Source organism: Brachycentrus maculatus, unplaced genomic scaffold, assembly GCF_059751285.1.
Source record: "Brachycentrus maculatus isolate JH-2025_06_01 unplaced genomic scaffold, ASM5975128v1 h1tg000197l, whole genome shotgun sequence".
NCBI lineage: Eukaryota > Metazoa > Arthropoda > Insecta > Trichoptera > Brachycentridae > Brachycentrus > Brachycentrus maculatus.
The window spans coordinates 411,933-436,978 of record NW_028280948.1 but is presented as its reverse complement, the minus strand read 5'-3'; the positions used below and the strand labels follow the sequence as shown (position 1 = coordinate 436,978).

Below are 25,046 nucleotides of genomic sequence, written 5' to 3'. Positions count from 1 at the left end.
TCTTGCTAAGCAATTTTTTTTTAAACTAAGTTGCGAAATTTATTGAAAATGTGAAACAATATAAAATTGTATCCCGATTTTACTTTGAATTTACATTTAAAAGCTTTCAATATACCTGTCACTGCCAATCTAAAACTTTTGAACAAAATGATATATGTGAATTGTGATTGTCAGGTGTGCAACTGGTTCATCAACGCGCGGCGGCGCATCCTGCCGGAGATGATCCGGCGCGAGGGGCACGACCCGCTGCACTACACCATCTCGCGGCGCGGCAAGAAGCTGTCGGGCGGCGGCGGCGGCGCGGGCGGCGGCGCGGGCGAGGGCGGCGCGGCGCCCGCCTCGCGCCGCCCCTGGGACGCGGCCAGCAACGTGTCCTCGCAGGAGGCCAAGCACGCGCAGCTCGCGCAGGACCACGACTACGACGACGGCCTGCTCGTCTACAGGTGGAAATCACTTCTTATTCCTCTACAATACTGAAGAGATAAGGCGTAGGACGCAGCAAATCTTGGTCACAACTGTCGTCAAGAAAAGGCTACTCAGTTGGCTTGGCCATGTACTCCGCATGCATCCTGAGAGCCTTAATCAAGCTTGCCTCTTTTACAAGGCATCAGGTTCGCGCCGCCCAGGACGACCACTGCTGACAATTCGTCGGCAGTTCTCGTCAGAACTTCGAGACGCGGATCTGACTTGGGAGGATGCAAGGGAGCTGGCAGCCGACAGAAAAGCCTGGAAACAGTTTGTGGACTCCATATGCTCCACCTAGGGAGCGGATATGGTTTATCTAAAAATTACGACGGCAAAATGATGATTCCTGGAAAAAACAATGTTCCCGTGCCCTCTTTTTCACAGTGCTTTGCTAATACAGGGTCACGGAGAGTAACAATATTTTTACGTTCAATGATTTTTCTTATCGGAGATAGGTGGAATTACTTATTGATGGTAACATAAGTATTTATAATCTATCAATGGGGAGCCATAATCCATCCTGTATACCTTTTTTTTGTTATTACCCTATGAATGTTACAATTACTTCTAAAGCAGTATAAATTTTTGATTATCTTTTTTATTCCCATTATATTTCTCTGTCATATTTTTTTTACGAATGTTTAGTAAAAACATCACTCGAAGGATAGTTAAGTAATCTCGGGTTAGTCTAATTCCATATCCAATAATAAAACAAAGGGTGAAACACGTGTCACAGTAGATTTTAAGAAATAGTTGTATTTACTGAGTAAAACATTAATTAAAAATAATAAAATACTTAACCCGATTAAAGCTTAAATATGGTTGTTTTTTTTTAAAGGGATGAATCGGTCATGAATAATTATAATATTGAGAAAAAAATACCAAGGAAAAGTGGGCTAATATTTTTAAATTTAAGTGAGCTAAATTTTACTGCGGATAATTATTTTCAATAGACATAATATGAAATATATGAATATATGTATGTCTTTCCTTTTGAATTTAACCAAGTTTCACTTTAATGGGCATATATTACAAGTTTTGATATCCACTGCCTTGAATCTTCCTCAATCCTTTCTGTTTGTCATGAACTTGCGTATTTGTGTGTGTGTAATGATTTTGTAAGTAACTGTTTTGTGATAAACTGTTCTTTCCGTAACTCTGGTGGATTGTATTTTTTCAGAAAGGTTTACAGCGCAAAGTTGTGTATGCATGTGCCCATATTGTTGTGTACGAATACAAGATGGAACCCTTTGTTACAGAAGTGATGAGGACCAAGAAGAATATTCCAGTTCTACTCCTAGTGAAGAAGAAGTTAAATACGATCCCTCGGTCTGGCAATCTGTAATACGTTACGGTACTAACGATAAAGAGAATCATCCCGCATCTAGAGGGTAAGTTTCCTGCCCTTGTCTTTTTTTTATGCGTTCGGTTTGAGATTTTATTTGTCTATTTGAGCACAAATTTATTTTGAGTGATAAAATTAATGAAATACATAATTTATCATAATGATGGACACATAATTTAATTCATCGTTCAACAATTGGACACATATATTATAGCCACGATGTCATGTCGCTCACTCATTTAAAAAACTTCATAAATCAAAAAACTTGATTTTTAAGGAGAACATTTTTAAAGTTTAAAAATATAATACAATGTTTTAAAAATAAAGATCAAACCACTTATTGAACTTTTTACTGTGCAACAGATCTTTTTAGCTAAAACCTGAAGGTTTTTTCTCCATTTGAAAAATATTTAGTATATTTAAAAAAATAATTAAACAATACCTTTTCTTCAATATGCAAAAACAACACTTTCTGCCCTGAAAAATGAAGTTTTTTGATTTATGACGATCTTGAAAGGAGTGAGCAATATGGTTAAGACCTTAACAAAGAGATAGGTATATAATATTCATTTAAAAACATTGGATAATTTCTTCTTTTCTGACGTTGTAATAAGGCCGGCGCTAAAGGTAAAAATACCTTTCCTGTCGAACAGGTAGAAATACCTTTTCTGTCCGAAGTGCGTTAAATGTGTAACATTAGATTTTTTATATTACATAATTATTGTTTCGCCGAAACCCACCGAGCCACCTGATGTGGCATGTGGAGGAATGAATCGATTGAATTTTTTAGTAATTCCAGGTCCAGTTCGGAGGCAATGTCGGTCCCGGTGAGCGAGGCCATCGGCTCCACCCCTTACTGGGTGGCCGCGCATCCCCAGCTAGCGCACCTGCCCCAGCTGCCGCACCCCCTGCTGGCCGGCGCGGGCGGGGGCGCCGCGCGCCGACACCCCCGCGTGCAGGTAACCAACTCACCACGGACGCCACAACCCCACCAGCTATACCCATACAGACGGCCCTAATCTAATACGCAAAGGCAAATAGCCGCAAGTTAAAAACTAGATTAGATATAAAAATGCTTTGGGCCGTGTTACGCCAAACAGCCACAACTTGAGTTACGTCTAGTTGCCTTTACACATTAGTAATAAATGTCTATGTACGCGTCTCAAGTTCAAATTTCATAACTACAGCTTCTTCTTCTAACCCTTATCCGCACCCAATAGTGCATAGGACATTACATTGTATTGACACAGTGTTATCTTGATCGTTACTTACACGAAGGCAAGATGATCACTCCTGCGCTTCAGGAACCAGTCTAGGGTAATATTAAATAAATATTAGAGAATAAAATCACTAATATTTTTTTTCACCCTCTGGGAATCGAACCCAGGACCTCCAGCATGGTAGCTCAACACGCTAACCATTATACCATGGAGGCGGACAAAACTACAGCAGGACCTCTATAATCTGACGCTGAAAATTTACTCTCTGTTTGGACTGGTGGCATGCTCGAATTATAGTACTGAGAAACTGTTGGGTATTTTCATCAAATGAAACAAATATGTATTGTGAAATTTTAAATCTATTTTTTAAACTTTTTTTTCAAAGAAATGAAATATTTTAGTTGTTCAAGATTTATTTAATAACAGCTTTGTCTTGCAATTTACGTAAAAGCATCTTCGAAAACGAGTAATATAAAACAAATGCGCGTGATATGTTCTTGACATTTGGTATGTTCTGTGCAATGTTGGTGGTAGCTCGAGACATTTTCGTTTTTAAGAAGCGCGAGAGGGATGAGTGGGCGTTCAGATTACAGAGCTGTTTGGATTACAGATTTCAGATGATCAGATTATAGAGGTCCTGCCATATATTTCCTAGAATCCCGCGGACTAGAATAGGTTTCCATCGTGCTCCGTTCTGTACTAGCTCTGAATTTCATTATGAAACTATTTAACCTCTCGCAGCATATGGATAGAGTATCAAACTAAATCATTCCGAAAAGAGTGTTGAAAGGCTATTAAATTTATTAAATATCTCTTTTTTCAGCATTCTTTTTGTAACTGCTTGTTAAAATCGTTATACCGCTACAGTATTTTATAAACTGGTGTTTTACTCTGATCAGAAAATTTGAGTAAATTCAATTGATTGAAAGTTGTTAAATTCAACAACAACAAAACTACACTGACTATGTTTACGTCCCTGCATGTTATCTATTAATCCTCTTTATGTCCATTTTTAGAAACTATCCCAATCCATGAAACTCGTTCCTCTTCCCTGCTACCGTCCGCACATCATGGTAATATGTTTCAGTTTGTACCATTATCTGTGAGCTAATTGTTTGCCGACCACTAATGTTCCTATGTTCCTAGCTCCCACCCCTCCTGGTCCCGCTGCCCCGTCGCCAGCCCAACGTAGAGGTAATTGTGCGAGGTGGTGTGAGGTGGGGCGCTGCGGAGGCAACCGAGCGGAGGTAATGATGGTTGTGTTGCAGGTGATGCCGGCGCGCCCGCCGTCGCCGCCGCGGCTGCCGTCCCCGCCGGGCGCGCAGAGCTCGCCGCCCGCCTCGCCGAGCCCGCCGCGCCGCGCTCCCTCGCCCGCGCCGCAGCCCTCCACGGACCGCGACAAGTTCAAGTGCCTGTACCTGCTGGTGGAGACGGCCGTGGCCGTGCGCCAGAGGGAGAAGGAGCAGGAGGAGGTGCAGGTCTAGTGGCTGTAGCCGTCTCCTTCTGCGGGGGTATTAGCCAAACTAACACGCGTCGTAACTAATATCTACAGTTATGTTCAATTTGCAGGCGACGTTTAATTGATCTGTGATTTTTATAGCCCACATTTAAGTCTCGTATATGAAGTGCGTATTTCTAATTATATCGAAATTATAATGCTACTTACTATTTTATATACGATATCGGAACCTACTTAACCATCCTTAGATGCTCTATTGGCGTACCCTTCTCCAATAATTTTACAACAAACTATGAGGATTATCCGACAATAGTGACATTCAGTGATTCCAATAAGCGGGAAACTTCCGCCCTGCTCGTTGTACATTTATCCATATTCAACCAGTGTATTATAATGTGTTCAATAAAGGAGGAGTGTATATAGTCGGTTTAAATAAGTATAAAGAGAGTGTGTTTGCAGAACTCGGTCGGATAGCGTGACACAAATATTCTGTCCGATGTAGTTGCAGGCGATTTTAACAGCAATAATCTTACTGTCCACATTTTGCCGGGATAGCGTCTTCTTTTCTAATTATGTATTCAGTTTTACATCTATGTTACGCAATAATAATATAATGTGACATTTGTGAACCAAATGTGCCTTTCTTATTAGTTTAAATAAAATATAATGCAATTACTCATTCACCGAGCATTTATTCTAAAATAGAAAACTTTTTGTCTTTTATATGTATATTACGATTACTATTATTTTCATTTGTACGTGTACAAACCCCGATGACAGCTAAAGAAGTTAGCCTTTAATACTTACAGGAGGTTGTTGCACAGTTTTGAGTGTTTCCTAATTAGGGTGTCCCCGGTATCTGATGTTTGGATGAGTTGCATCCTTTGTACCAATTTTTGATATCGGCTGCTTATTGCGGCCAAATGTCCTCGTTTGATCCATATTAAATACTGAATATTATTTTAGACTCGGAACATTAAGTCCTCGCTGTACGAATGGGGATTTTATTAGAATAATGGAGCTTTTCCCAAAAGGGGTTTACTTATTAATATTACTTGCATTTTTGTGTTGTAAATAATAATTTTGTTCCCAGTTCATATTGTATGGGAGTTGAAGTAATAACAATTTGTTTTAGTAGTTATTCAGATTACTCCTAATATTGTAGATAGTCTCGGGTGTTTCATTTTATAATGAATGGCATTAGATATTTGAGCCAAATATAATTTTAAATAATGTAATCTTCATCTCTGGGCCATTCAAAAATCTGTAATTTGTCAAACGATTTATATTGTGCAAATTTTAATACACCTGTTCCCTTGTAAACTAGACAATATATTTATGAAATTGTAAATTGCTCAATATAGCTATAATACTTGATTGGTGAACTTTCTCTAATCCTTGTGACTATAATGAAGTTAGCCATTGTTCTTTCAGTTGGAGAAGTTGGTGAAAATATATATGTTCTAATATTTTTTACTAAAGGTGTCTATAATATTGTTTCTATATTTTGTAATTGTTTTACCGGCAATAAATTTTTATTTTGTCGGATACCAGGAAAAGATAGATTGATTGAGTGCTTATATAATGCTTCTCTTTTTAAAAATTGATTAAAAAAACAATTTGAAATAAATGTTAGTTTTATACTCATTGCCAAATGCAATTTTTAAGTTAACTTACCTTTTTTTTAAAAAAAGAAGGATCAATGGTTGTGTTTTAGAGATGAACAAAGAGTATTTTGTTTGTTCAATTTTTAAACAAATAAAATGTATAATACTTTCACTGTAATAATGATTTAATTAATTCAATTAATACATTTATTATTTCATGACATTTCCTTTTGTTTTTTTTTTATTTGCATTTGTGTCAAAGTGATGCATTACTTTTTGATTCTCCGTTAATTTTAAACTGCATTGTTTAAGAATGAAAAATTTCTTACGTATTTATTTTTGTTTTGAGAAAAAAAGTACGTTTTGCTTGTTCAGTTTTGTTTAATCCAAAGATGAGAAGTGAACAGATAATTGTAAATAAATGACTAAACTCAATCCTATTTTATGTCGAACGCCGTATAAGGTAAAATAAGTCATGTCCACCAAATGAGTTGAATATCACCATTATTTATGTGCTTCCAATAATGTCCTTGTGAATTTTATAAAATAACATTTTAGATGACATAAATTATTCTAACATAACATGCACCATACTTTTTATTAGAAATATTTTGGTACAGTAAACTCTCGGTATACTGAGACGGCTTTAACTGGGAAGCAATTTGTGTTTGCCGCAACAATAAACACAATTAATTGTTTTTTTTATTAAAACGACTCTCAACTGTGTCCTGTGTGGGATTTATTTGGGCCAGTTTATTTATTCGGCGCGCTCTAAGCGACCGGGCTGCGGTAGCCTGAAAGTACTGGTCGCTACAACACTTTATTAAATTGATTTTTAATATTAATTTCACTTGGTATATACCGCTACTTCATAAAACGTTGTTTGAAAATGATGCGGAATGCATGCATCGAAACATGTGTCACAATAGATTTTAAGAAATAGAGGTATTTACCATGAAATTTAAATAAAAATGGATAGATATTACCGCGTGACTGCCGAATCAATTCTACTGTATATGGTCCAGATTTTTCAATTAGTTAATTAAAAAAATAATCTACATTTATCATTAAGTAACCAGTTTTTGATGCGCTTAGTAATCTAAGTGATTGTTTATTCAGTGACCTGATTGCTGGTGTATACATATTTAGCAAAAATTGGAAGAAAACCACACTGATGACTGATAATGTAGTTTTCAAAAAGTGGAGTGTTCATTTTCATTTTAGAAGGAAAACTCTAAACTAATGTGTTTGTAAATTTTTCTATGGTCCCCAATGTGCAATTGTTATGTTACAATAATGACCCTCTGCACCGTTACATTAAAATACTATTTTTTTTGCATTTGAACTTGGCGGGCAATAATTTTTTTTATTGCAGGGTGATTGAGAATATTGATATTTTATCAAATATAATATGATTTATTGATGTAAATGGCTACATAAATGGTAAAAGCAAACATATAAACTTTACTCTTATTTTGGAAAATCAGTTTGTACACAATTATAATTAAAAAATGATCACAATTGGTTGCCCGTCACTGAACTATTTTTTTCTGTTTTTATAGCAGCTATTTAAGAGCTTTGTATTTTATTGGGTGTCCAAGAAATATAAGATTTAAATTTTCAGTGACATCCAATCATTAATCGATAATTTTGAAAGCTAAATTCTAGAAGGTTTCCAGTACAATGTACTTACATTTGGGTGTCAATAATTGCTGATAAAGCAGGCGGCACACTTGGCAATATTCATTCATATCTTATCCATTTGTGATTACGTTCTGTATTTATTAACATTGTGATAATTAGCAATAAATGAACCATAATAAGTAAGGATAATGGAAGTGATGTTTCCTCTCATGTTAATTATTAGATAAATTGTAGCTACAAGTGACGGTGGGACTCTCAGGAATGTGTGAACACCCTCCTTACTCTTTACCGGAAGGCATCGAGCGGAGAGCCTAGCCTGGGCTCGCAACAAAGCCGCTATTGCCAGTCTGCATACGTTATGAAAATGGTTCCATTGGCCAATTTGCTGAATACTTTTTCACAATCCTGTTATAATTAGGGTAAATTAATTACAATATTAACATAGAAAGTATCACCTATTGATTAATTACTTTTAATTTGTATTTTTAAGTGAAATTTATATCTATAATGCTCTTCCCAAATTAAGCTAAGGTGAGATTGTTCTATGCAGACAATTTTTGCAAATAACATATTTTTTGACATAGAATACTCGCATAAAATAATATTTGTTGTTTGTTACATACCGATTAAAACTTTTTTAAAAATAAACTTTTTTAAATGTTACACAGAAGATAAAGGAATCGCCATGGGATGAGCATTATGCTACCGAGTATATAGATCCTGACAACTCATTACTGCAACTCTTGTTTTTGTATACACTTTCATGTTTAGTTTAGGGTTTGTTCGTACCGTGATTTAATCCTACCGATTCTAAGGTGTTTATCCGCTTGTTCAAAATGACTGCCGTGGTTTACTGGTGAATAGTACAAGTTCTCTAAACTTATTCTAAAAGGGATCAACTTTTCCAACAAGCATTTATTGACTAAGAATCAGTAAGACTTAATCACATACAGAGGGGTCATGAATTAAATTACGCTTTGTTCACTTAAGAAAAAACAGCATTTCATATATAATAACCAAATATTTTTGTTGTTGTTTATACATTTTGGACTTTGTGTTTATTTTTTTCATAGGTGGTCATTATATTATTTGATTCATTAGCCCTCTAGTTATGAACGAGCAATAAGTTGCCACTGTCCCAACTCGTAGGTCAATATTGTTTTATTTTATAAAAAATATGTAACTAATTTTATTGTATAAGATTATTTTGAAATTAAATATGTGCATACATATCTCCTGTACCAGTGAAAGACTGCATCAAATGAAAAATCAATATTTTGCGACTTTTATCTATTGTAGGTTAATTCACCAAATTTTATTAAATTTGAAGCAATATGCGATGCACTGCAGCATTAAAAGTATGACAATCGAAGACTCAAATTGTGTTTTAAAAAAAACATTTGTTGTATTCTTACATTGGCACATTAAAAAATTACTTATCCATCAATTGGTTACGCATTTATGTTTAAAGTTTTTTTTTCTTATAGCTACCTGAAATTGCATCAAGAATTCTCATTAATTTCAGTTGTATGAGTCTGTTATTGTATTATCTGAAGCATTTTACCTTTTCGTTATGTATATAAGTTGACAGTGGTAATCTTTATGTATTTTATTTTGAGTGAGAAACTTTTCCTTTTTTTACACCACGTCGGTTGTAGTAATAGTTTGTAATGTACCTTGGTTATTGAACCGGGACACAAATTCAAAAATGCAGTGCCATAACTGATGATAATGATGTGTTTGGCAAATAATGTTGAAAATCAGTAACTGTCAGAATTCTAGAGTAAATTAGAAGAAAGAAATACTATGTGAGACTTAGAAAGAGTAAAAGCATGTTGTGAATTTTTATATGCGTTTTATTATTTCTTTATTCTCCTTATTGCTAACCATCCTATCCCTTTATCCATATGCGAGCGCGCCAATAATTTGTGCGTAATGTGGCCAGATTATCTGTATCAACAACTATGTATTTATATTCACAAAAATATGAATTTTTACCCATGCCCTAAATAAAATATCACTGCAACAAACTTGAGCAACGAAAAAACTAAGCTAACACCATTAAATTTATCCAGAGGATACACTTTAAAAAAATATATTAAACCAGTTTTAACTGAACAGAAAAGGTATGTGTGTGTGTTTTATGCTTTCAATTCAGAGGCACATTGTGTTGAGTAAATCCACATGAATAATAAAATAAAAATATAATAATGGGATATGCAGGACTAGGGAAAATCGGTCAGTGGCATTAAAAAAGAAAAAATGGGTATAAAATGTTTATTCAAACTATAAAAGTTCTCTTCTTAAAAAAATCTAAATGGCACATTCTTACTTTTCTTATAAATTTACAAAATCATGAAGAAAAACTAAACACCTTGTGTTCTTATTGAACTATTATACCTCATTAACTAAATTCAATGTTGATTGTATGTATCATAAAGTTTTGAAAAATTGTTTTAAATTAATGATACAACCCTAATTGACAATTAAAAGAGAAAAGGCAAGAGCTTGTCACATATCGGTTAGTTTATATTATTTTATGTACAAAAGGGAAATATGTAAATGAATCATTTCATAGGAAAGGTTGGTTTCATATGGGGTTACAGCACCTGCCGAACATTAGAAGACCCGAGTTTGACTCCTGGTCCAAACCATTTTTCGCTTCTTGTGATTAGTTTGTTCGAACTGATCCATTCTGCTACAAAGCCAGGGGTTTGACTATAGAGGTGATTTAATTATTCTTTTTTATACACCAAATTATATGGCATGTCACTCTTTCCCTGACAAATTGAGCCAATGATTAAATGAAAGGAAGTAAAGAGTTTTTTTTTAATATGTATATAAAAATAGACCCGACCTTAGTATCAAATCCCGTGGCTGGCACTTATTCCCAATCTGTACTCCATTAAGGAAAAAAAGATAATTCTCCACAGGAATGTGATGAAAACTTAAATGACTGGTATACTTATGTGTACCAGTACAGTAACACGCCAGTCTACAGTAACAGTACCAGTACAATAACAGTACAGTAACAGTAACAAGCCAGTCTACATTGAGTCGGGCTTAAATGGCTCTGAACTCAAAATAAAATCTGAATCCAGAAAGGGTTGCATACAGCCCAATAAATTATCTGCATTTCCAGCCTTTCTGGATTGAGATTCTGACTTCAGAAAGCTATTCCGACCGTTTAAGACAAGCATACAATTTAGTATGTGATATAGAATAGGCATATCAAACCCCCGTCCCTCATGGTGCATTTCGATATGTTCTCTTGTATGTTGTCATACCATATATCATATTAAAATTTAACCTACTGGCAGAATGTGAATTAGTTGGTGTTAAGTTTTTTCTTGAATTCCTCCTGCTTGAGTTTCTGTCTGCGCTTCCTCTCGGCTCTCTGTTCCTCTTCGCTGAGTGCCACTACAGTGCCATTTTCCGATCCGTTAACCTGTAATATTTATCTCTAGCTATTTCACAAGTCAGTGTATATTTATAATGTTTATTTAATTGGTAAAAAATATATTAATCTATCGCTTACATAATTATAACAAGTACCTATTATATTTTATTGCGTGAAGTTTCCAGCTTAACACTAAGTATTGCTACACTCGATCACTTTACTCACTAAAAATGGCAAAACGGCTAGACATTTACCGAGCTAATCGTGCTTTGCCATATCGGAGACTAACTTCTAAAAACCTCCGTAAAAAGTACGGAGACTATTATTATAATAAAAACCTACGCGCTATAATTTGCCTTAGCACAACAATAATCAGGTACTCGTTTACACTTTGGAATGACACATTTGATTTTGAATATTATTGGCCGCGGGGACAGCGTGATGTTCGTCCCCGCCCGAGACTTTGTCATTTTGTTCCGACACCCATTTCTTTACTTTCTGTTCAGTCCAAAATCCATCGTAGAAAATGGTGGGCTTTATCCAGGAACCATTCAAGTTGACCGAATGGGACACGTAGTTACCCGGAACCGCGTTGTCGGGATAGCCGGGGGACGGGTTGTATCCTGAGCTACAGGAGCGCGAGCAGTCCACCCCGGGACGGGGATTCATAATGAAATTCTTGGGGGGAACATTACGGTCCAAGTTGTCATAGGCCAGTGGCCACGGGGTGAAGTCGGTATAGTAGGTGTTGCGGTACAGGGAGTGGGGCGCGGGCGGGGGCGGGGGGGCGCACTGCACGCTGTACAGGGGCGGCATCAGACTCTGCACCACGTAACTTACATTAGGGGGGGGGCCGCGCGCTGCGGGCGGCGCTGGGGCTCTGCCCGGGCCCTGGTTGGCAGGGAAGCGCGGTAGGGTGGCAGTGCCCGGCGGGGGCTTGTCCATCGCTGCTCTCTGAGGGGACTTGCACCCGTCTCCGGAACTGCTGGAACTGTCTCTCGCCTCTCCGGGTAGCGGGGCAGTCTGTCGGTTATTTACTTCACTAGAGCTTTTGACTGCGCTTGAACTTTCCTGAGGATTAAGCGAGACTTCGTTTTTGTTGGATTCCGATTTGGCAGTTTCCAATTGCTCTAACAAGAGGGTAGCAATGTTGCCCCCAAAACTCAACAACGTTTCCCGTAGAGCATTAGTTACAGACGACTGAAACCAAAAATTAATCAATTTAATAATAAAATACAAATCTATGAATCATAATTATAACCAATGGGAGAGTATCAATACTGCAAAGTTTCAATTTGGATGGTTGTCTAATAAAAGCTTAAGTTAATGTCCAGTATTATCATTACCGTAATTACATGAAAATATTACATTCCAGGTGCCTATTAATTAAATACTGCAAATAAATTGCAATATTTATTGAGGGGGTTTCCAAACATGCACCAACAATATTTACTTGTACAATATACAAACCTTTCTAGCATTGTGTATAGCAGAACCCTTCTGAGTGGCTACAGAAGTAGCATATCCAATGTCTTCTCTGTGTATTCCCAAAGACTTGATTGAAACAGAAACAAATGCCACAACTCCCACAGTAACCTTCCCATTTGCATAATCAATGAAATCTAAAAAAATGATAAAAAAAATGTGATATTTTTCACATTAAGTTAGAAGTTAATATTTTTAAAGGTTCATATTTTGAGCGTAAATCTTTAACACTGTTTACTAGAGGTAAAAATAGTAACCTAACCTAACCATGGCATTAATTGTTTAGTAGCTCTGCCCAAATGGGATAAATTTATTCTTAGGTATACTGTAATTTCCTGGATACAGGTTAAGTTGCAAAAGTACCATCATAAATATTGTTGTAGAGTACATATTCTTAGTAGTCGTAAAAAACGATAAACCAAAAGAAGTGTTGAAGTATATTTTACCTAAATCCTGTTTGGTAACAGACCAACTCCAGTTATTAAAGCCCCATTGGGTATGACCAAATGAAATAAGCTGCTGTCTTTTTTTGTAGTTGTTCTCGATATCACTATCCATGTTAGAATTCTCACTTTTTGAAATACTGCCATCAGGCTACAAAGCAAGATAATCAATGATATTTCACTTAAAAGTATTTTATAAAAGTTTTCAAAGTATATTATAAAAATATTAGTACCAATTTAATAGAACACGTCGATGCTGGGAAACCTGGATTGCGACTCATTTTTGAACGATTATTGAAATCATAAAACAATAACAAACATGCCCCAAAATGTGTTCTTGTTTGTTATTATGCCCTATCTAGGTAAGCGTGGTTATTTCGGCCGCCGAGGATATTGATTATTATTGGACTAAGTATCGTGGCCATACACGAGTATACAAGTATTCACATAACTAAATAAAACTACAAGCCAATTAAATGCTAATGTGTGAACTAAATCAGAAACTTTATGCCGAAAAACAAAACAGCGCAGCGTGAGACGTACAAAGTCAAACGCCACTTTTTATTATTTCTGTTCATAGATAAATCTGTAAAAGTCTGTGAACTTGAGCAAAAAAAAAACATAAGGCATTAAAAAATAAAGTGAACAGCTAGGTAGGCAAATATAAAAAATCGAAAAATGGGCTACACTGAAACAGAAACAATACTGTATACTAAAAGCAATGATGGAGATTTTTTAAAAGTATTATCGATAAATTAATTATACAAACAAATCTTTAAAAAAAATTCACTAACTAATTAACCATCACGCCACTTCTCCGCAGGGGCAGCTGAGAAAAAAGGCCAAACCACTCTTTGCAAACATTTTTCACCTGTTCCACATTCATGCATCTCCTCATACTTTTTACGTTAAATATTTTATTTGATGTATTTCAGTTGGCTCGAGAATTATTGAAAAAAATATTCTTTGTATCAATAAAAAATATATATATTTATAATGCAGTAAAAGTATTTTCTTAATCAAATTAAATTTTAATAAATAGGCGTCAAAAATTAACCATATCCCTTTTATTAAATACTTTGACATACCCTCTATCAACAGGCACAACTGTCGTCCAAAATACTATTCGCTTAGTAAATAAACCAAACCCCTAAACGAAAAGAGTAGTATGTATATTTGGATACGTGAAGTGAATGCATATGAAATAGATTTACAATTCGAATGTGACGTAAAGATCGAGGAAGGTAAAATAAAACATGGCATGATAGATTACAAGTCCTTAAGACAGCGGAGAAAGTATAAATGTGAAAGAGGTGTGCTTTGCCTACAAAAATAGAGTATCCTTTCTGCCTATCTATGTAAATAAGCCTGCTGGTTGTTAGTTTTTATTTTTTGAAAGGTAGGTACTGCCAGATTTCAGATTCTTATTTTGACCAGCAGCAGCACTTGGCAGGTAGTTGCGGATACAAGAAAAAAGTTATTTAAAATTTGAGCTGGTAGACGGTGAGCCGGAGCTGTCTGTTATGTCGTTTTCTTTTACTTTTCTTTAAGTTCTAATTTTCTTGTACCAGAAATGTTTTTCGGCATTTAGTGGAATTTTTGCGGATCTTCTACTGTGAAAATGTCTGAAAGACGGCAACCGGCAGATAATGTTTTGGATATTTCGCAGAGTCGGAAAGATTGCCGGACAAACAATGAATTCAGAACATTCACTAATTTTGATATGATTTGTGTATTTTTTTCCATGGGAACCTTTATCGCTGATCTTACAACAGGTGAGTTAACTATAATTTGATGTTTGACTCATTCTTCAATGTCTCTTTCATTTAAACTACGTTATTTTCAGTTTTTTGTTTTTGTTTCCTTGTTGATTTTTTGCATGTTTCAATGTACTTAGCCACTGTTTTGATAATTTTAGATATCATTTTAGTCGCCGATTATTGGAGGAAGGAACATTATTATTGGTCTTTAGGCACATTTTTATTAATTTTGGTACCAGCTATACTGATTCAACTATTTTCCATGAGATGGCATCTGATGGATGAATCCGTATCTTTATGGCATTGGATCACTCATGTATGCCTAGTTGGAGTCCTGCACAGGTTTTTAAGAACTTTATTTTTATATATCATTACAACTCAAATGAATAATATTGAAACTTTTCTAAATAAGCTGTGCCCGAAATTGGCAAAAGCTTCGAACTAAACATTCCTGTTTTTCAAATCTTAAAACTTATATAAAGTAACATGAATCTTTAGAAGAAAAAGAATAAAGTGATTCTTCTAAATAAGACACTATAGCTACTAATATACTCTCTTCTAGATAAGACACTTAGCATAACTATAAGACAGAGAGAGTTGTCATATTAATACAGCAATAAACTTTTGAATCATTATAAAACATAGCACAATTACATTAAATAAAAAGTGTACTCAGAGTGAATACCAAACAAGACTGCATGTAAACAATGGGATTTTTGTAATAATGATCGTTATTTGAATATACATCAAGTAAAATATAAAATAGTTCATATCTCAGTGTGGTTTAAGGATTGTAATATTAAACAAGAACAAGGTTCAAAGGTGATCATGCAATTTGCTTGGTGAATAGTCTTGTAAATTGTAAGGAACTTCATTACAAATACAAATATTTCCATATTATATACGTTTTCTTAGTCCAAGTAGATCATGGTCTGCAAAACTCAGCTTTTTTCTCATTCTGTTAGAAAGTTTCCTTTCTGTCACAAATATTCTTATGAGAAGTGCCTTAAAATTTTCCTAAGTCGATTAGTCAGTACGAAAAATGGCCGACTGATCAGTAGCCGTCAAGTCAGCTAAACCAGCAGTCCGAGCATCCTTGGTGTTACACCGGAAGTATTAAAAGTACAGTATTCAAGTGCACGAGTGACGATCCTGATGAAGATTAGAATGCTGTAATAATCATAACGTACAAATTAGAATCCAGTGGTAATCTAAAATACAGTGAAACCTCTATCAATCGTTCCTCGAATAATTGTTTTCCCGGATGTGTCGTTTGTTTATTCTATCCCGAATTCATTTCATACAAAAAAAGATCGCATTGATCATTTCTCTATCACCATTTACCGCATTCATTGTTTGAATTACGCTTCTTATTTTGTTTGTGTTTTTTACATTTTTATAAGTTTTCTCAATTTTGTTAGTTTGTAGTTAGTTAGTTTTAGTTTGTAGTTAGTTAGTTAGTTAGTTAGTTTGTAGTTAGTTAGTTAATTTGTAGTTAGTTAGTTTAAATTTTCTCAATTTCGTTACAATCGACGACAATATTCCTCCAATGTGTGAGATAGAAACTATCGAACACTTGTGTGACGCAAATGTCGATCACAGATTATTTCCAATGCAATAAACTTTGGTTCTGTTCAGCCATATATTTAAAAAAAAAAATGAAAACCTTTATTTACAACTGAAACTTGTAATTTTAGAATTTTAACCTACCAATGGTTATGCAGATTGGGTGGATAGTATCTTTATTTGATGGTATATTCCTCTGTATTAACGTATACATCCTGCATTCATAGTGTATTTCAATAGGTCCCTTTAAAAGCGATAGATGAAGTTTCACTGTATTTATGTGTATGATCCTTAGTTACTATGATATAGTAAGTCTAGCTATCCAACACAGGTACACACTCATATTGAAGACCGGGTTCGAAGCGAGGGAATCCAAGTCTCCTCATGACGTCCAGCGCCTGTTCCTTCAGCAGAGTGACATCTGCATGTTGCACCTGTTCGAGTCCTTCCTGGAAGCCGCTCCGCAACTCATCCTGCAACTCTACATCATGGTTGTCATGAGAGATTGGCACATCTTCACTGGTAACTCCATGACAATTTTAATTATTTGTTTCCAGTTTCTGGCAAAGTAGCCATTTAAAAAAATTCTTAAAAGGGCGATTCTTCAATTTACATAAAGAGCATGGGGTGGATTTTCTTATTTGCTAAATCATAGTCGTACAGGAGAAAGTGACCAACTACCAAAACGTAAATGTTCAGGAGGTCCATTTAAGTCACTATTGCTTGGCAAGAAAATAAACACCAAAGTAGTTAGTCATTTTTAACTAGTCAATATATTATACTTCTAAGTTTTAAATCCTTTTGGATTTTTTCAGGGCATATTAGATATTAAGCTAGTAAGATATCAAATAGTCAATGATCACATTTTTGTAAAACAATGCACTTGGTCACTTTCTCCTGTACTACGAAATGAGGCAGAATAGATTCCTCAAAGGATATATGCCTCCTCCATTTATTTTTCGTTGTAGTAGTAATCTCCTTCTCTTAATTCACCCTTGAGATAGTATTTTATGAAAATGGATCTTTATAAATTTTCCAAAATTATTGTTATTATTTATTCTCTTACAATAAATGTATCTTATCAAATACATTCGACTCCCATACCCAAGAATTTTAAGTCAAGACTGACTTTTCTTAAAAAGAATCAGTGATCAAGTAAACTCAATGACAAATTTAATGCAGTGCCCTCTGCATCATTGGAGGCGGATAGGGATGGAAAGATTCCGAGAAAAGTAAAATTTACAAAACTTTTTACATTGCTTAGAATTTACAGCAATTGCTTACTTTAAAGGGTTATTTACTAATGTTTTAATATTGAATATACATATATATATATATATATATATATATATATATACATATATATATATATATATATATATATATATATATATATATATATATATATATATATATATATATATATATATATATATATATATATATACATATTTTTATATATATATTTTTTTTTTAACTCCTTTACTTTCAATAACTCTTTTCGTTTCAAAACCATATATTTATTTCAAAGAAAAAACTCAAGAAACTTAAGGTGTTTTAAGAAACAAATTAAATTCTGTCAAATGTTACCTGGGTTTTGAGAAAATTAAACTGCGGTTTATTGAATACTGTACCTTAGTGAAGATAAAAAAATATTTAGATTGTATATATTTGTTAATATTGTACGTTTCAGGTATTTCAGTAGTGGCCTCCCTGTGCTCCCTGTCCTGGGCCGTGGTGAGCTACGTGCGGGCGCTGCGCCGGGCGCGGGCGGGGGCCCTCCCGGCGGGGAGCCCGCTGCCCTCGGCGCTGGCCCTCGCCCTGCAGGCCCTGTGGAGGGGGGCCCTGCTGGCCGCGCGCATTGCCGCCCTGCTCATGTTCGCCACGGCCTTCCACCACTGGATATTTACACTGCTGGGTATATTAAAAATTAAAAAAAAAAAAATTGCCACATCACCGGAGTCTTATTCATAAATTAATGGGCTAGATGTTTTAAATTTGGCGTAATGACTACTTTTTTGTTAATTTCAATTAAATTAAAATCATATTATTTTGTTGACATCTCAACATAGGTGAAGAAGTATATGGAAGTCTGGGCATTTACGGGGCTTTCGACCGTCTTAGGCTGATTTAAGTCATACTTTACACACGTATAACATTCACTAGTTCTAAAACTTCCATATTCTTTTTCATCTATGTTGAAATGTCAAAAAAAAAAAAAGATTAATAACTCCTATGATTGGAAATAATCTAGATTTGTGAACAAGTATTTGGACACATTCAAAATGTTGTTAAATTAAAATCAATTCGATTCAACTTATTCAATATTAATAAATATATACATTACAAACTAACATTTAAAGCGTATACATTAAAAAACAAATTAAAAAGTAAGCAAGAAGACTCTTGTTAATAATGTACAAGAATCCCGCTTCGGAATATCCACTCAGATACATAGAACAGATCCATATCCGGCATGATATTGCTCAGCATAGCGGTAGCTCTTCCTATAGGCATAACCATCAGCAGGTTGGTCCTGTTTAAAGGAATGTGAAATAATCTATGCCGACTCTGTCTTAGGTAACTATTGGGTATATACAGACTAATGCTCCGGATAACTTCAGGATTATCGATCATACCGCGCGACAATCGATAAAAATGCGTAGTCAAATACACATTCCTTCTAGTCTCTAAACTATTGTAGCCAAGCATACCCTGTAGAAACTCAGTCGGGTAGAGCCAAGGATAATACCTGTACTTACTCATGTAGGATACCTCAGAAATTTCTTTTGGACTTCTGCACACGATGAGAGACTGTAGTTGTAAAAGCACATCTAACTGATGTCGCTTGTCGTATGTATGTATGTATGAAATCTTTATTATAGGAGTGAAGAGATAAAAACCATATTTGGTTTGTTTTATTTGTTCAGGTGTTCACTGGTTCGTGATGACCATGTGGGTGATCCAGCAGAAAACAGACTTCTGTCCATCTCGGCTGGAGGAGACATTCTACGACTGCGTGGTGGGGGTCATCTACTGTTTCTGCTTCTTCAACCTGCGGGAAGGGCAGACCCGCTACCGCATGATGGCCTTTTACACCATCACCATCTCCCAGAACATCACCTGCCTCCTGCTCTTCCTGTTCTTCAAACCCGCAGCCATGAGGCCAGAACTCGTCATCATCACCTCCACAATTATTATTTGCGGAACAATCTTGGGTACATTACTTATTTACATCTCAAGGTTAATTATATTTTTGGCCCTATGTTAATTACATAGGCTCAAAATTCGAGGTTCGCAGCGTGGCTTCCTCGTGGCCTGATGATGTCAGTGCAATAAAATTATGATAATAAGCATAAATCGTTAAGAACCAATCTATTCAAGCATACGTTTGCGTTAAAACGTTCACCTTATTGTTAAAGAGTAATTGAGTAATTTACCAGAATGTCAAATTTCTTAATGGTCACCTTTACCTATTTTATCATGAAGGACTGTGCTGCAAGACATTGTCATGTTAAAAACAAAGCGCAGTTTCAAAGCAAAGAAAAACATTAGTGATATAACATAAAGAAATTATCCTACAACTTATAACAATAATATGAACATTAATTTAATGCATTTTCTTGCAAAAAAATGTCTAATTTTTACCATATTTTTGTCCCCATATAAACACATTTCCCATTTTACTAAAAAAACTAAATGCAAACTCATCAAAAACTATGTATGTACGACATTTAATTTAAGATGGTCGATTTGTGTCAGACAAATAATGACAATCCTGATGTTGAAATTTGACAGCCCTAGTATTATACATTTATCTATATTAATATTTGTTTCAGGGCTGAGCAGCATGGTTGTGTACTACAGATGGCTTCACCCGGCCGGGCCAATCAAGTGGTGGTGTGACACCGAGGAGGAGAATCCCGTTCCTTGTACAGATTTCACTACGCCTGAAAATAATAAAGAGGCAAACCATCTCGCTAATGTCTCCATACGATCGCTGAAGTCAACCTGGCATGACACGTCAGAAAACGCCACCAAGTAAGCTAGGAGTTGCCATTCCATATTGTAACCCTACATGGAAAGATTTTGTCTTATTCACACGAGGATTTGGTTTCAGGTGTGCGGAATCTCCGCAGGCAGCGGAGCATTCCCCTCAGTCGGATACAGAATGCACAGATAAGAAACTGCTCTTGGACCACTGGATAGCGAGAGCTGGTAGTCCCACTTTCGCCTCCGCTCCTGTGGATAATACCGATGTGGTAGATGTTACGGGCATTGAATTTTATTCTATCACTAATACACCTGACAAAAATTACAGGAATCTTCCTGATTGTCCAGGTGGTATCGTAAATGCATCCTTCCAGATCGAAAATGAAAATGTTAGCAGGATGAAAAAAGAAATTTCCAATGACGGCTCCAACACATATAATAAAAATAAACGGAGAGGCATTTGTTCTCCGACAGAACTTGGGGTAAAATTTTCTAAAGTCGACCACGAACAGAGCGGTTTAGAAAATATTAAAGAGATGAGTGAAACCAATGTTACGACAGCTCAGAAACGCAGAGGTATTTGTTCTACCGGTCAACTTGAAACGGATCACGCAAAAATGCATCATGGTCAAGAACCAATGGGGATTCTACAATCTGTTAGTGACGGGTTAGAGGATGATCTGGAAACCAATGGCAAAACATCCAGTGACTCGTTGAACCTTGATCTCGATCTCAGTTTTAGCGATATCAATAGCTCGGATATTAACGAGTTCAATGAAAATATTGTGCAAAAGTTATGTTTAAGCACACTCAAAAATATAAAGAACGTTCATCAGGATGCTGATATCCGAAATATACAGAAGATCGCTCTGGAAATACTGAAGGATCTGTACAGCAAAGGAGGAGCCAAGGACAACCGCGATATAGAGTCCGAAGTAGGGTCCTCGGCGGGACGGGACCTCGAAACTCCCAGCGAAGTTCTCTCTGCGCACGACTACGAGAACATCTGCGCGGTCAACATAGCTCGTGAGGCATGGGGGCTGCGCTCCTGGAGAGGCTGCGCCGACATGGGGGGCTCGCCTCCTCCGCCGCCGCCCCCGCGTCCACCGTTGCAACTACACTACACCCGCAATGTCACTTACCAGCTTCCCCAGTGTGAGGATCCCGACCGCGAGCATCTCAAGTCTCCCGATTATTGCCAAGATTCGTCCTTCTTCCTAGCCCAACCTTACATTCATCACTCTGAGGGAACTCTGGAGCCGATTCAGGAAGAGCTCGACGAGGTGCCGGACGGTGGGCGGCGAAGACAGCGTCACAACTCTGAGAGTGCCTTAGTGGCCACCATTGACGAGATCAGGAATGACGCCATTGCCGATTCCCCCCGGAACGTGTACCACTGTGCCGTGTGGGACTCTCCTAGGCCCGATATTCAGGCAGAGCGTAGTTACGCTAACGCAACCGGAATCCGCAACACCGACAGCTTGAGGAGAGTTTTATGGAGAGAAGACGTCCGAGACCAAAAGCCTCTGCCAGAACTGGGTGGACGCATTAAGGAAGACTGTAGGCAGCCTAAAATGGCAATAGATAATACTCCTATTGAATCCAAGTCCTCTCCGAAAGTGGCCTTTCCCATACCGAAAACGAAATATGACCGTGAAGTAGGTGTAGATGGTAAACGTACCAAAAATACAGAGGACAAACAGAAATCCAGTAAAAGTAGTAGTATGAAAAGAAATAACGCTTCCAGAGTACATTTCCAGAAAAAAGACACATTCCGACAACCTCCTAAAATGAAGATGGCAAGAAATGAATCTGTAAAAATTTTCCCTGTCATACAACCGAATGACTCGCCATATGAAGAAGTCACCTTTAGATCTCGATTAGTTAAGGACACTAGAATTAAGAGTGGCATTACCTCGTCACCAGATGCACCCAATTTGGGAATAAGTTCATCTTTACAGTCTCTTCTAGATAGAGATTGCCAAAGTGTAACCGTGCCAAAACACAATGTGGAAAATGGTCCAAATGTGAAACGAAATAGCAGTAATCGTCCGAGAAGAAAATTTTCCTTGCTCAGGGAGAAGTTTGAGCCTAAATCGAGCAAACATTCCGATGAAGAAATGTTGTTTCAGAGTTTGGAAAGTGTTCGGTCTCTATCCAAGGATTCGGATATTGGTTCTAGTCGAAATTGTTTAAAAAATAATGCTAATATAGTTTTAGTAAATCAAGAACCTAAAATAAAATACAATAAGGAAAATCTCACTCCTCTATCCCGAGCTGTGTGTAGTGAAGCTCCTGCGGAAGAGGTTGTAATATCCCTAACTCCGTGTGATATGCCTCAACATCACGAGTGTAGTGCCAACTTGAAGGAAAAAAGAAGTATTTTTCTGAAGCAAGTCTTGAGTCCCCCAAAAATTAATAGTTGGAGTAAAAAGAACCTCAATGATTTTGTTAATTGAAAGATTCTGCAATTTAAGTACTTATTATAATATCACACAGTCAAACTGGGTTGTTAATACTGAACGGACAAGGTTAGCTTAGCTGGTTACCTAGAGTTCTACATCTAAGTCCCGACATTTCAAGTGATATTATCACAATGTTCTGATAAAAGTATTACAAGTCAAAATATGTTTTGGTATAAGGATGTTCAGCAACTAAGCATACATCTCTATTTCACACATTTCTACTAGCAAAGTGGCATCTCAAATACATACTGTAATTTTTAGTTGAATTACATCATTCTTGTACTAGATTTATTTATATCCTTATTTCAAAATATATTATGACTTGTGGCATTTTTCTTGCAGGTGTGCGTGCAATTTGTTATTACAATTTTTAAATGTTGGTAAATATCTACACATATTTCTGACCAGCTTATAACGCTTATAACAAAATATAACGCTTCCTATTGAGCAATAAAGATGCATGCAAAGATGTATCTTTTTACTTAAATAAAAATCTAAGTGTGGATTTTGTCTGTCGAAATTTCAATTTGATGGTTATAAAAGTATTTGTACTTTTCCATTGGTTTATTGAATTTTTTTTTAGTCTAGAGCAATATTGATAAATGTTTGCAAAGTTACCAAAATTTGAGTGGTATATCCGTCAAGCACACATGCAAAAGTGAGTTAATATTTGGCGTGTATTATGTATACGCCGAGATAAACGTCACTATTACTGCTCGCTACAAAACCGACTTGGACTGTAATATGACGTACAATCGGAAATAAACTGTGATTATTGAGTAGCATGTAGGTTACTTGCATTTAGTTCATAATAATTATAGTATAGCATTTTACGTACATACAAGTATGTATTAAAATAATACTGTTAAAATTCCATATAAAGAACTTCTAAAGTCCCCCCAATACGTAATACATATCCGCATAGCAACTGATAAAACAGTAAACTATTTTTATCCATGAACTTTGTGTGTGTATTTGCAAGCTGCTGTGCAAATATGCAATGAATTTATGAATCCTCTAATTTTGAATGTGTAATGGTAAAATTTTCAGTGTTTAACATTCTGTGCCTGAGTTTTCCCTTTAAACTGACAATATTTTGTAAGATTGACTATGAATTCACGTGCGTTACAAGTGAATACAATCTGTCTAAATAAAGTAGAAATAATTGAGGGTGCCGTTGAAGTTCTTACGGCAATTGTGCAGATTTGTTAACCTTGAATTAACACTAACAATCCCCAAACAAAATATGTACCCCCAATAAATAATCACACTATGCTCAAACGGCTCTTCAATTTCAACGGCACAATGATAAAGTAATTTAGTATCGCCGTTCTTAAAATTTATTTGATTTCTACTCATTTTTTTATTCAATTTAATATGTATCCCTAATTTTGTTTCTGTAAATGTGACATTGGAAATAAAATTAAACAAAAATATTTCATTAAAAAAAAAAGTGATTAGTTATTAATGCAATAAAATATATTTTTTTGTATTGGCAAGAGATATTCAACTAATTTATTAAAACAAATAATATTTTATTTATCAAATTTATTGGAATGATTCAGTTTATTGCTTAAATAAGTATTCAATTAGTAATCTAAATTATTAGTTTTCACTTTTATACTATGATGACTGATTGAATGTTAGCTATCGGTTTGAATGATTCATAATTGTCTAAAAAATATTTTTAAAAAATAAATTGTTAAGGTTCAAAATGATATCTCAAATAGAAAGGTATTGGTTATATCTAATGAATAACACTGAAGTAAGGCAGTACACATTCACTATGTATTAATTATTATTATTATTAGCTAAATCCCAGTAGGCAGATTTTTTATTGTTGAAAAAATCACATGATTTGTTAGCCTCAGTATTATGGTATATGCATTTATAGAGAAAATTTATATAAATTATATGTACGTATGTCTCATGTCTTCCATAAGTATACAAATTGTTTTCTATCTTTTTAAAATTATATGCATGACTACAAAACACATTTTTCATTTGCATTTCACCTCGCATTTTGCAATTGAAAGTATCAGTCGCAAAATTAGCATTTTCCAGTAAAGGTACCTACTGAGTTATGTATTTGCGAAAATCCATCATGCCATAATGTAAGAATATACAGTCGAACTAGGTTATAATGAGGTAATAACCGAGTTCGACCTATATGGTTTTGAATCTTGTTGAAATT

General features: G+C 35.7%; 3 protein-coding genes across 10 annotated transcripts in view; 2 read left to right on the top strand and 1 right to left on the bottom strand.

Annotated features, from left to right (window-relative positions):
• Window positions 1–8,403, top strand: part of LOC148307553 (uncharacterized) — a 111,163-nt gene extending 102,760 nt beyond the window's left edge. For 2 of the 7 annotated variants that reach the window (XM_088263268.1, XM_088263263.1), the window contains exons 3-8: window positions 175–443; window positions 1,725–1,856; window positions 2,601–2,769; window positions 4,047–4,103; window positions 4,177–4,224; window positions 4,299–8,403. In XM_088263268.1, coding sequence (XP_088119394.1) covers window positions 175–443; window positions 1,725–1,856; window positions 2,601–2,769; window positions 4,047–4,103; window positions 4,177–4,224; window positions 4,299–4,514 — 891 coding nt within the window. In that variant the 3' untranslated portion in view covers window positions 4,515–8,403. The remainder of the gene's footprint in view (window positions 1–174; window positions 444–1,724; window positions 1,857–2,600; window positions 2,770–4,046; window positions 4,104–4,176; window positions 4,225–4,298) is intronic. The other 5 variants (XM_088263265.1, XM_088263266.1, XM_088263264.1 and 2 more) reach the window with 5 other exon arrangements.
• A 1,600-nt stretch (window positions 8,404–10,003) lies between these two features.
• LOC148307552 (uncharacterized) lies at window positions 10,004–13,634 on the bottom strand. Its single transcript, XM_088263271.1, has 4 exons — window positions 13,302–13,634; window positions 13,072–13,219; window positions 12,611–12,762; window positions 10,004–12,340 (listed from the first exon to the last, which is right to left on the bottom strand). The coding sequence occupies exons 1-4, from the start codon at window positions 13,347–13,349 to the stop codon at window positions 11,525–11,527; spliced, it is 1,164 nt and encodes a 387-aa protein (XP_088119397.1). The 5' UTR covers window positions 13,350–13,634; the 3' UTR covers window positions 10,004–11,524.
• Window positions 13,635–14,537: 903 nt separating this feature from the next.
• On the top strand, window positions 14,538–24,844 carry LOC148307551 (uncharacterized). Of its 2 annotated transcripts, XM_088263272.1 has the most exons (7): window positions 14,538–14,843; window positions 14,987–15,170; window positions 16,726–16,916; window positions 18,088–18,312; window positions 19,325–19,612; window positions 20,234–20,435; window positions 20,515–24,844. In XM_088263272.1, exons 1-7 carry the CDS (start codon window positions 14,690–14,692, stop codon window positions 22,844–22,846), a joined length of 3,576 nt encoding a protein of 1,191 aa, XP_088119398.1. In that variant the 5' UTR covers window positions 14,538–14,689; the 3' UTR covers window positions 22,847–24,844. The 2 variants fall into 2 exon arrangements, with proteins under 2 accessions (XP_088119398.1, XP_088119399.1); XM_088263273.1 differs by lacking the exon at window positions 14,987–15,170 and having other exon boundaries at window positions 14,564–14,843.
• The last annotated feature ends 202 nt before the right edge of the window (window positions 24,845–25,046 follow it).

Excerpts from the sequence above, each read along its gene's own strand:
- LOC148307552 (XM_088263271.1), bottom strand. The coding sequence starts at position 13,349 with ATGAGTCGCAATCCAGGTTTCCCAGCATCGACGTGTTCTATTAAATTG. Across the intron at positions 12,763-13,071 it reads TGTTACCAAACAGGATTTAG|ATTTCATTGATTATGCAAAT; the intron begins GTAAAATATACT and ends TCATTTTTTTAG. Across the intron at positions 12,341-12,610 it reads CTATACACAATGCTAGAAAG|TCGTCTGTAACTAATGCTCT; the intron begins GTTTGTATATTG and ends TTTTGGTTTCAG.
- LOC148307551 (XM_088263272.1), top strand. The coding sequence starts at position 14,690 with ATGTCTGAAAGACGGCAACCGGCAGATAATGTTTTGGATATTTCGCAG. Across the intron at positions 19,613-20,233 it reads TATTTGCGGAACAATCTTGG|GGCTGAGCAGCATGGTTGTG; the intron begins GTACATTACTTA and ends TATTTGTTTCAG. Across the intron at positions 20,436-20,514 it reads ACGTCAGAAAACGCCACCAA|GTGTGCGGAATCTCCGCAGG; the intron begins GTAAGCTAGGAG and ends ATTTGGTTTCAG.